The sequence below is a fragment of the Enoplosus armatus genome, chromosome 5, assembly GCF_043641665.1.
Source record: "Enoplosus armatus isolate fEnoArm2 chromosome 5, fEnoArm2.hap1, whole genome shotgun sequence".
Taxonomy (NCBI): domain Eukaryota; kingdom Metazoa; phylum Chordata; class Actinopteri; order Centrarchiformes; family Enoplosidae; genus Enoplosus; species Enoplosus armatus.
Window position 1 is genome coordinate 670144 of NC_092184.1, and position 11365 is coordinate 681508.

Sequence of the window (11365 nt, forward strand, 5' to 3'; positions counted from 1 at the left end):
CAATGATCTAGTGCAGTGATGTCATCACTTTCACCTTCACTGCTTAGTTTTTAGTACATCTTTACAGTCAGATGATCCCTTAAATCTTCTATTATCTAGTGTGTCCACCAGAAGACTTTCACAATTTGAAACAAGCTAAACAAAGATGTTTCTAAAAAGCGGGGGGGGGGGAGGGGGGGGTATTTTGAGCTCAAAACAAGACTTGTTGCAAGCATGTAATATATAATAAATATTTAATTTGAGCAAACGAATATCTATTTTGTCCTCAGTTCATTTATTTAAATATTTGCTAATATCCACATAAGCACACAATGGCAACCTTCACTCAGTTTTACTCAGCTTGCAACCTAGCTATCTTGATAGGTAGCTAGCTATGTTCTGCCAGATAGACAGTAGTTAAATAGTTAGCTAACTTTGAGTGGTTAATAGTAATAAGTAAGTCAGCTAACGTGAGCTATATAAATCTTAGACTCAATTCAAAACTATACTTTTTACAGGCACTTAAAATTCCATTTTTATAAAGGAGTTATATTAATTATTATAATGCCATGGCTGTGTAGATCCTACCAAGTACCTAGTACAGACTAATTTACTAATGGAATTTAATAAAAGTTAATAAAATTAGGTATGTAACCAAAACTGTACAAACCACTTAGTATCATTGTGCAATATGTGGGTGGTGCTTAAATCAGTGGGTTGAGAAAAGCTTTTGTTTTCTCAAACATAATAATTTTTTGCATGATAATAATTTCACCGCAAAATGTATTTTGTGTGCATACAGAAAATATTTCCCCGTGCTCAAAACTCCATATTCACTCCGTTTACTGAACACATTGCTTTCACATTTCAGTCAGCGAGTCAAGGGCATGAAGGTTGTTGACACGTTATCAGTGCAAACAGGTCAGACAGAATAAGTTAGAATAAATTGATCCAGTCAATGTTTAAAACTGTATACTTACTTTCTTTTTATGTTTTTTTTTCTTTTTCTTATTCATTAAGCCCCATTTTTAACATTGCTACTGTATTTTCCTCAGGCCACCCAGCGGAAAATGGCGACCACAGATTAGATGGTAAGTTAGGCTAAGAAGTACATTTTACCTGCACATCGTGCGCCTGCATGAGCATAGGAGATGCTAACGGATTCTAGCCGTATTTCCTGTGTTGCTGCTGAAAGGATGTGGCCCCAAAATGTCTATGGGTTTCAGCAATTACAAAAAAAACAACCTCAAATCATTTTGCCCATTTAAAGTTCACTAATTGGTTTCTAATGAGCTAATTCTGCTGAGAGCTATGAAACATGATAAGCGCACACATTAATTGTCCTCTTTCTTTCTCCATTAGTGTCTACTGCAGACCTAAGAATGGAGGGGGTCCAAGTAGCATTTGCTGTCTTCATCCCCGTCACCCTCCTCCTCATCATCATCATTGGGATCTACCTCTACTTCTCAAAGTAGGTTCGAATTGACCAGTGAAGAAAGAAATAACTTAATATAAATAACTGTGGCCTCAGCTACTCTTTATCACTGATGTAGCATAATAAATCAGGATTTTATCAACTGTCTCATCAAAGCCTAGATTTAGATTTGCAGTTTCAATTCATATAAATGTAAATATGCCATGAATGTACTGCACTCTCACTGTATCCCATTGTTTGCTACTTGCAGCACCAAACAACTGACAAAGTTAGCAATTAGCTGGAGAACATAGAGGAGCATTTAGCTGATAAAGAGCCAGATGTTTTTTGTCTCAGGGGTTGGTGGAGATCACAAACAGAGCTGAAAGTAGAATGAATACTGGACAGGTGCACAGAAGCATGACTCCAAATGAAGGCTAATGATACCGTGTGTGCTACAGAGGCGCAATAGGCAACATGTTAGCTAGAACAACTTTAAGGGTTGGGGTTAGGGCAATAATAGCTTGCTGTGGAGGTCATTTGCCCCCGAAGTGGCCAAAAACAATCAAGCCGTGCAGCTTTAAGCCTCTGAGCATTGCAGTGACGCTGTTCTGCTGTTTCTTTTGATACGTTGCCAAACACCCACAGGCTGAATTGTCACTTCAAATACTAATGAGGCCTGACCCTTCGTTATACCATCCACATCAGCCACACTTTTTATTTCAGTTGACACTGAAATTTAAAAAAATAAAAATAAAAAATGGCAGATTTCTGACCATTTTGTCCAGACGTTTCCTGTCTTGTGCTCATGTGTTTCCGTTCCACACAGTTATTCCAAAGGTGAGGATGCTCTCGATCCCGGCGCGATAAAAATGCATCATACCTTTACACATTAAAGCAGGTGTAGAAGTATGTCAAGGGATGAGGAAAGTAGCTTAGCAAATGTAACAACACAGCCCCATTCATAGATAAAGGCAGGCTTTTAAAGTATTTAATAAATAGACACCACGTTTTTACCTTTTTATAGGGACGACCTTGTTTTCTGATCTCTTAGACAAAAGAGGGGGTTTGGACAGCTTCCGCCTGAATGAGATGAGCTCAAAGAGAGAGGCAAATGCAACTATACTCAGCCGAGAAGACCAGCTGCGTTTTAAATATAGCGGCCACAGGATTAGCATCAAGGATTTCAGCACGCAGTGACGAAAGCTAGAGGGCCAAAGTGTGACACAACCAAACTCAAAAAGAGTTCAATACGTATAGTCTACAAATGATTTGTCCTGCTGAGTTGTATTCACTACATGAATGTTGCTGCCATTACTCCAGGGTGATGACTTCCTACATAGTGTTGTAAAACACATTTTCCTTTCTTTTGCATCACTGTATTCTGTCTGTGCTCAGGGTTCAGCGGAAGCCACTACAGCACTCCCTGTCCTCCAACTTACCGTATGAAAACATCACTGGAGAATCTCCGTTTGATACCTCCGTTTATGAGACAACGGTGAGTTATGTCAGATAGTGAAATGGTTGGTATGCGTTTGCACATGCGTGTTTGTGCGATGAGAATTTTCGACCGGGTGCAGGGTCTTCTGTCTTCTTTGTTCATCTCTGTTTTCCCATGTGTACCCCATTGCTTCTCTCTCCCAAGCTCAACATCGCTGGCCAGATCTGGGGGGCAAAAATTTGTTGTTTGGCCCATATTGACCCCCCCCCCACCCATTCCTATGACTCTGCGTAATGTAGACAGTGGCTCAAGACTTGCTGTGGATATCTGAACAAATCAATTTGGGAGTATGCAACATGTAAGCACAAAACTGAAATACTGTATGTCTTAAAACTAGATTTTAACCTCTTCAGGTCAGGATCAGGTAATAAAGCAGAACCCACTCAAAGGCCCTTGTCATGTTAGCTGTGCTTTATCGGCGCATCGTGCTAAACACAATTTCAATGAAATTAGCACTGGTCAGTTGGCACAAAGAAAGCCTGGAGCTTTCGGGGCCGCTGAACACGGCAGGATTACCAACCAGGCAGAGTGGGTAATTGCCCCAGACTCAATAAAACCCCAAGTTCACTGTGCCTCAAGTAGTTTTATGTGATTTAATTACTTAAATTTTTTTTACCACTAAAGTGAAATATGTGGTTATGGTTAATTAACAGAGTAGGGTTAGGGTCAGGGTTGCATTGTTCTGCAATGTTGTGGCCCTGTCTTGTAGAGGGGCCCTATGTCAAAATCTAGTTTTAAGACCTTGATTATTTTAGTTTATATTGTACTCTTAAATAAAGTTGTTCAATCAAATTACCACAAACTAACCGACACAAAGTGAAACTGGGGCCGTGGAGAGTCTGCTGTGTGCTTCGTACTTGATGGGAACATTTTGATGACAGGCTAGATACACATTGCACGGAGGTTGGAAGGGTCAGTAGGAGCCCGACAGTTTTGCTGGCAGAAACCCTGCTTTGCAGTAGTGGAAATTCTCCATGTTGTTCGAGATTTGGTGTGAGAACGCTAACAAACGTGGTCCAAAATCCCCACGAGACGGAGAGGCAAAGAGGCAGCAAGAAGGGTAACAGTAGCATTTGGCTCTGCGAAAGAGTCATTATAGAAATGAAATCTGCTCACAAGAGATTTGTGACAATAAACCAGGTTAGTCCAAAAACAGCATAACATTCTGAAGATCTGTGACAATAACATATCCAGGGCTTCAATTCCAGTGCAGAGTATAGTGCAATGACGTTTGTAGACACATATACATTTGAGCAAATCGGCTGAAGAGAAAACAAATCTCTACAAATTAATTCACAAATACAAAATAATAGATTGCATATTTGCTCTCTTCAATTCAATATTTAGGAGACATGACTTTTGGCCGCAGGTGTAGCTTTGGACACTGGGACACAGTAGGCACTGTAAGTTGTCAGAATGAGGTTTTTCCCTCAAACCTTTTATGGTCAAGAGCAGAAAACAAGCACAAATTCCTCTAAGTAACCATTTGAATACTAGTAACAATTTTGTATCTATGACTAAGAACTAACTTTTTTATGTAACATCATTTTATATAATCATTAATAAGATACAGCGTCATTCCAACTGATGACATGCTTTCTTCATGTTGAGTTGTTCTTTTTCTTCTCCCATGCTGGCAACCCTGAAGAACAACGAGGTGAGTTAGTCCCATCCTGAATGGTGAGACGTGAGAAACAGTACACATTAAAAAGGCATGACATACACTGCAAGTTAAAGTGTCATGGACTTATAGGATAAGACTGCCAATATTCTTATCTTATGGTCAACAAATTGCACGTGCAGACCAAAACCAACAGCGACTGTGTCTACTAACAAGTATTGTGTGCGTGTTTTACGTCCAACAATCTTTTCCACGTGACACAGATACAGGAAATGACTCTGTCACGAGCACACACACACACACACAGTAGTTTATTTTGAGTCAATCCCACATACACAGTCCTGCTGCTCAAAACACTTACCAGAGCACCAAATGTGGATTAATCTACGGCTGAAAATAGTCCCTCATCAAATGCACTATTTCCTGAAAGACACAGACAGGGTAGTGAAGTCAGAAAGTACGGAGAGATGGACTAACACATTGTTGGCTTTGGTATTTTCATGGGAATCTGTTGACAATAAGAAAAACAATAACACTAGCATTATCCTTTAATCTGAATTTGAGAAAAAAACAGTTTGTTAGAAAACAGAACACATGTCTGGCAGCAATTGATAGCACACCCTAAAAAGAATTTGTTTTTTTTCCATTCAAATGAAAGTCAGGGATCATTGATACTTGCTCATCAGTATTTGTCTTTTGTGACCTGCAGTGTGTCATTGGTGTATCCATGCTGTGCTGCCAGTTAGGCTTGCAGTACTGACAGTTGTTCCTATACATAGTCATGGACATTAGACGTGTTTTTTAGCTCCTACAGAGTAGGTACTCTCCCAGCACAAGAGGAACCTTACAAAGTGTACGTTGATTGGTCGAACACGAGCCAATGCAGCACTGGCAACCGCCATCTTTAAAAACCTTTGTTTACAGCTCGTAAATGTAAAAAGGGTTAGTAAAAAAAATTGACCTCAGTGTTCCTATTGGCGGTGTGAAGCAGAATCAGAATCAGAATCAGAAATACTTTATTGATCCCCGGGGGGAAATTGTACAGTACCGGTGCTCCCATTCAAGAGTAGAAAAAGTAGCATAATTTAGAACTAAATGTATGTACAAAATATAAAAATAAGAAATAGAAAATAAAAATATACACATTTACAGTATTTAAGTGAACAATGAGGTAAAAAATATATACAATAACAATGTATATGTATGTATGTGTTGCACTGAAGTGTATGACTATATATGTATTGCACTTAAACATTTAGAATAAATAGTGAGGTAGTGTATGAACAGGTGAAGTAGATACAGATTTCCAGTCTCTTCCTGAGTGTCTGACACTCAGAGGGAGGAGTCCCTTGAAGCCCTTGAAGGTGTGTAGTTCCCAGAACAGTTTGGTCTGAAAACACCTAATGTTTCCAACATGGTTCAACAAGCCTCTTAAGGAGGGTGACTTGCAAAGTAAGTCTCAGTTTCACCAGAATTTAATTCACTAGAATGTAAATTGGGTTAGGTTGTCTGATGGTCATCTATTTTGGAGTTCAAGAAAATGTTGCTTTCGCTCTCCATGTGACCTCATGTTTCCGTTCTCTTCATAGGAAACAAGAGAATATGAGGTTTCGATCTGAAGACGCCAGTGTGTGTGTTACAGTATGGACAAATAATAAGACTGCTGGCCTTTTCAACGTCTGTCACACTCACACCTTTGGTGACTCCCTTGACACCTCCACCCTGTTCCTTGTACACTGAATACGAGCCTCCCTTTATTTACCCAACAGAGGACACCACACCACCCCTGGAAAGGCTGGGCCACCGGATTATTTTTCTAGCTCCTCAACAGTAACGGTCCAGCAGCAGCAGTTTGTACAGTTTTTAATCCTGTGCTCACATCCTGGACTTTCAGTGCAAGTACCATCTCAGAAAGCAGAAGGAATCAATGCGAAGCTAGTGCCATTAAGTGCATATAACCACAGATGTTACGTCTCGTTATGTACATTATACACTATAGGTCTCCTGCCACCATTTCCAGAACAATGCTTATGGAATCATGGGGTGTCTATTACCAGTAAGATCTTACAATTGAACATTACAGGAAAAACAGCAGTATTTGTTTTTCTCGGAGTATGACCAAAAATGTTGCTCTTTGAATTGATACAACCTTCTGAGATAAGAAATCAGAATGTGCCTTAAATAAAAGGCCCTTGAAGGAACATCTTTCTTCCTGAGAGTGAGAAGATTGATATTATTGATATGTTGCTGTTAAGTACGCAGCTGGACGTGGTTAGCTGAAAGCTGTCCAAAGTTAAAAAATACACCCACCAACACCTCTAAAGCTGGTTGGAAAATATGTATCTTGTTCATTTGCACCCAAGCAGAAAAATATAAAAGCAACAATTGTAATGTAACTATTTCTTGATAAAAATACATTTTTTATCCATTTGAACACTACGCAAATCAGGGTGACATTTGCCTGGATGCTCCGTAGTGATTTCCTGAGAAACTGACAAAGACTTTAGCCTTTGTGGAAATTATATGCGGAGAAGGAAACCATTATTGTAGTTTCTGGGATTCCTATTTTCTTCTTTTCCTTTCAGAATTATAGATGCAAATAGAAATGAAGTGCGGCTTGGAGAATGCCGCAGGTTGCTTATAACAAACAAATACTTTTCTTTTCACTCAGAGCCAGGCTAACTGTTTCCCCCTGCGTCCAGTGTTTGTGCTAAGCTAGGCTAGCCATATCCTAACTCCAGAACTGGACTTTGTAAATCGGTATCAATCTTCCCAACTCACTCTCAGAAAGAAAACAAATAAGCATATTTCCCAGAATGTTGAACCATTTCGTTAAAAAGCAGTGTTAAAAATTAAGATTATATATCTTATTATGTAATGATATAATTGATAAGCCCATAAACAACATCCAATTCCCAGGAGCATCATTAAAGTTTAAATTTATATTCTAGAATGTCAACATGGATTTCATACATTCATATGTAATATGCAGAATTGAAGACAAAGATATTTTGATTTCTTCTTGGTTTATCAGCAACAGTTTAGCATTACAAATTGAGTTTTAACACTTTTTTAAGTGACAGCCCATGAGTTAAAATGTCTATGAAGCAAAAGGAAAATGCACAGGGAGGTAAACTGCTGTTCATATTGCCATTGCCTGTTTGGAGATTGCGTCTAAATTTAGACCATTGCTGTCATTCAAACATACAGTATATATTGTCCTACGATAATATGTATCCATGCAAGCTGGTGTGATGGCAATGATGATAATGAAACTATTTTTGATTCATTGTACATAAAGTACTGATTAAGCTATACCACAAACATCTTCAATAAAGGTTATTGTTCAGAAAAAGGTGTCTTACTTGCTGAAGCACTAGTCTCCTTGTTTGCGTCGTAGCTGAGTGCATGGTTTGTGTCCATTTGATTATGTGATTTGTACTGCAGAAATTCCAAATTATTTGTTATGCTCATACAGAACCAGTGACACAAATAATTTTGAATAAATCATCAGAAATACAATTTGTACGACACAATTTAAATTGACAGAATGGCATGGCACTGAATGTGAATTTGATTTTTAATTAGAATGTTATTATAATCTTCTATTTTGGTTTTGGCTGATCTGATCCTGAGCACCTTTTTGGTTTACAGGTGTTAACAGAACATGTGGCTTATCTTTATCACAGTTATGAAGGATGGTTGGACATCTAACAGCCCCTCCCTCTTAAAAGGTTCTTCCATCACATCTCATGGTTCAGCCCAAATGCATTTTTTGCTTATTTATTAATAAATAAATGTTGAGTAAAATTTCACACATGGATGACTAGACTCAGAAGTTGCAAACAAACACTGTCTCACTAACGAAATTGTATCTGCTTAGCCAACCACAATAAAGTGACTTCTCTTATATAGATATATAGAGACCCATTCACACACACCGATGGCAACCAAGCTGCCATGCCAGCCTCCTCCAGGAGCAACTTAGGGTTCAGTGCCTTGCTCTACCCTGCTCTGCCTCCCATGCGACAGTGCTAACCACTGCACCACCAAGCACTGTGACGTACCCATATTTTGCCAGCCGCAGACCATTATCTTCCTTGCTCTGTAAGTTTTGTATTGTCTGAAAATGTGAACTTGACAAAACAGACAAATATTTGAAACCTTCATGCCCACTTTTGCATTAATAGTGAGTGCAACGATTAATTTCCTTTTATGATGACATATGTTTCTCCCTCTTTAGTTTAAAAAGCTACCTAAATTACATGGCATTTGTATTGGTGTATTTTCTATTAAGGCATGTAAAAAGGGCATATGATGGCACAGACTTTCATTGCCCCCCCCCCCAAAAAAAAAAGAAAAAGAGAGAATGTAAATCAGTAAGAAGAAACATTCCATGGCATTAATTAAAGTAATCCATCATTTTTACTTGTACTTTTCTTTACAACACTCCATTAATTGCAGTCATACTAAAAGTAATTCATTTTTGCAAAAATTGAATGTGAAGTCATCTCTGCCTTCCATTGCATTAAATTTCATTGGCCCTCCCCTGTGCCTCCAGAAAACAGTGTGCAGTAATGAAGACGTGAAAATAGTCCCATTAAACGTGATAATTAGCTGTGTAATCAAGTCATGACATGAAGAAACTGCAATGCATCTGCTGTTCAACATGATTTATTATGTTTGTCAAGGCAGCAGTATGTCAGTGGAAACCTGAGAGCACAGGCATGTAAACCGGCAGCAGAACACACAACTCCTGTCCTTATAACTGCCGATTTTGACATGAATTATCCCAGAAAGATGTGCACGTAAACAACCTCAGAGCTTGTCACGCTGAGTATTGGTGGGAGCACTGGAGGAGAAGATGGCTTTACCAACCTGGCTTGGTTCCAGACCTCTGCATTAGCGCCCCCATCTCTGATTTCTTTTTGATGGATTATTCCCTGGTTTTGAAAAACAAACAATACTGTACACTGCTCATGAGTTCTTTTATTTTATATGGACATGATTGACGATGTTTCGGCCACAAAAGGGATTTATCAGGTAAAGGTAAAAAATTGAACACAGCTTTATGAAACATGTAACGTTTTCAGATTTCAGATAAACAAGATATACAATTCCATAGAAACTATAAGAATTTACACTGAAATCTAAGAGTCAGTATTAGTGTTGTGTCTCTCCATTGGATTATGTTTCCCCATACCTTAACCTGGACCAAACTTAACCCCAACCCCAACGTGTCATCAACGTTAACCTAAATTAAGTCCTAACCCCAACCATTGGAGGGACAAAGGAAAGCAAGATTGCTTAGGTCAGTACAACTTTTAAAAAAAAGAAAGACAGTCTATTTAACAATTTAAATTCCTACAAACAGACTAGACTATTGATCCAGACAAGGTGCCTTCTTAACATTTGGGGATGTTTTTGCATATTTTGATTTTTGACTGAAAATGCACACTGAATGATGGAAGGAGCAGGCAGCCAACATGCTGAGACGAAATGACAATGGATTTACCATTGGCAAGGAATGGCATGAAGCAATGCTCATGTGACAGCACGGCACATGACTGTTGGTGTTTACTATAGTTGTGTTTTCATATCCGGCCCGGTGTGCCACCTAATGTAGGCTAGAGCCAGCAATGCCCCTAACCTACTGGATGTGGGCAAAAAAAGGTACAATACTAATAACTATTGCTATTCATACAGGAAAGAAGGTAAGCCCAGTGCAGCTATGTCAAGTAGAATAAAAGTCGTAAAATACTGATCAGTCAAAATGTCATCTTGCAGGAGGAGCCATACACTTAATCAACTATTCACACCATTATGTTTTTTGTGGTGTCCTTAATGGCAAAGACCATCCCAGCAATTACATTGTGGGAGTCTTAAGATACTTGATTTAAACTAAGCCTAATTGATTTTTTCATCAAATATGTTGGCAACAGCAGGTTAAAAAAGGGACATCTGTGCCAGCATTAAAATATCTGAATGTGTCTATTTTGATGTTTCTATGTACACATATACTTGAGCAAACTTTTCTGAGGTGATCATCAAACCATGAAATTCAATGGCAAGAATCCATTTGGCCAACTACTCAAACACAACAAATCACTGCCTCCCTCTGCTGGCAAGGGCTTCAAATTACCCATCATCCCTGAGTGAGGGATGTGGCTGAAGCATCATTTTAAAACAACCTGGCATAAAATGTTTACTTTTCCCTTCTGGAGTAGTTTTTCATCTCTCTGTATGATCTTTCATGTCCTGACAAATGTTTTCTTACACTTTGTCCCAATTTATGAACAGGTTAAGTAAAATACATGCAGAACTGTGGGCCCCCCCGGTGCTGTTGGTTCAGCAGTGTTCTCAGTAGTTCACCTCACTGTTGTGCAGGAGGGTCATCAATGCCAACTGGAAACACCCAGACTCCATGTTTCCAGCCTGTAGAATCCAGGCAATGTCAGCCACTCGAATCCCCAACAGGCACCCATTTGGTTATGTTATGGTGTTAGCCATCTTTGTTTTCCTTTCTTTGATTACAAAGAATGGAAAACCTTACATGCACAGCCTACACATGTACACACTTCAGGGATATTTTTCTAGTTATTAAAAATGTGTTATTTTTGCTTAGTGAATTCCTTTGCTCAGTCATTTTTCCCATTTTACACATTTCTGTTTAGCATGCGTGTCGATAACACACCACCGTTGATGGTGGTGATGGCAATTGCTATGGTCGTAGCAGTAGTTGTAGTAACAGTAGTAATAATAGTACTAATAGTTGTGGACAGAGCTGTAGTAACACCACTCCTACTGTTAGTAGTATTAATATTTAGTTGCAGACACAGTAATAGTAGTA

The 11365-nt window shown here is 38.9% G+C and overlaps 1 protein-coding gene across 1 annotated transcript in view; it reads left to right on the plus strand.

Moving 5' to 3' along the window:
* Nucleotides 1-6134, plus strand: part of sez6b (seizure related 6 homolog b) — a 119838-nt gene extending 113704 nt beyond the window's left edge. The window contains exons 14-18 of the mRNA XM_070905920.1: nucleotides 1035-1070; nucleotides 1342-1450; nucleotides 2792-2891; nucleotides 4543-4551; nucleotides 6105-6134. Coding sequence (XP_070762021.1) covers nucleotides 1035-1070; nucleotides 1342-1450; nucleotides 2792-2891; nucleotides 4543-4551; nucleotides 6105-6134 — 284 coding nt within the window. The remainder of the gene's footprint in view (nucleotides 1-1034; nucleotides 1071-1341; nucleotides 1451-2791; nucleotides 2892-4542; nucleotides 4552-6104) is intronic.
* Nucleotides 6135-11365: the final 5231 nt, after the last annotated feature.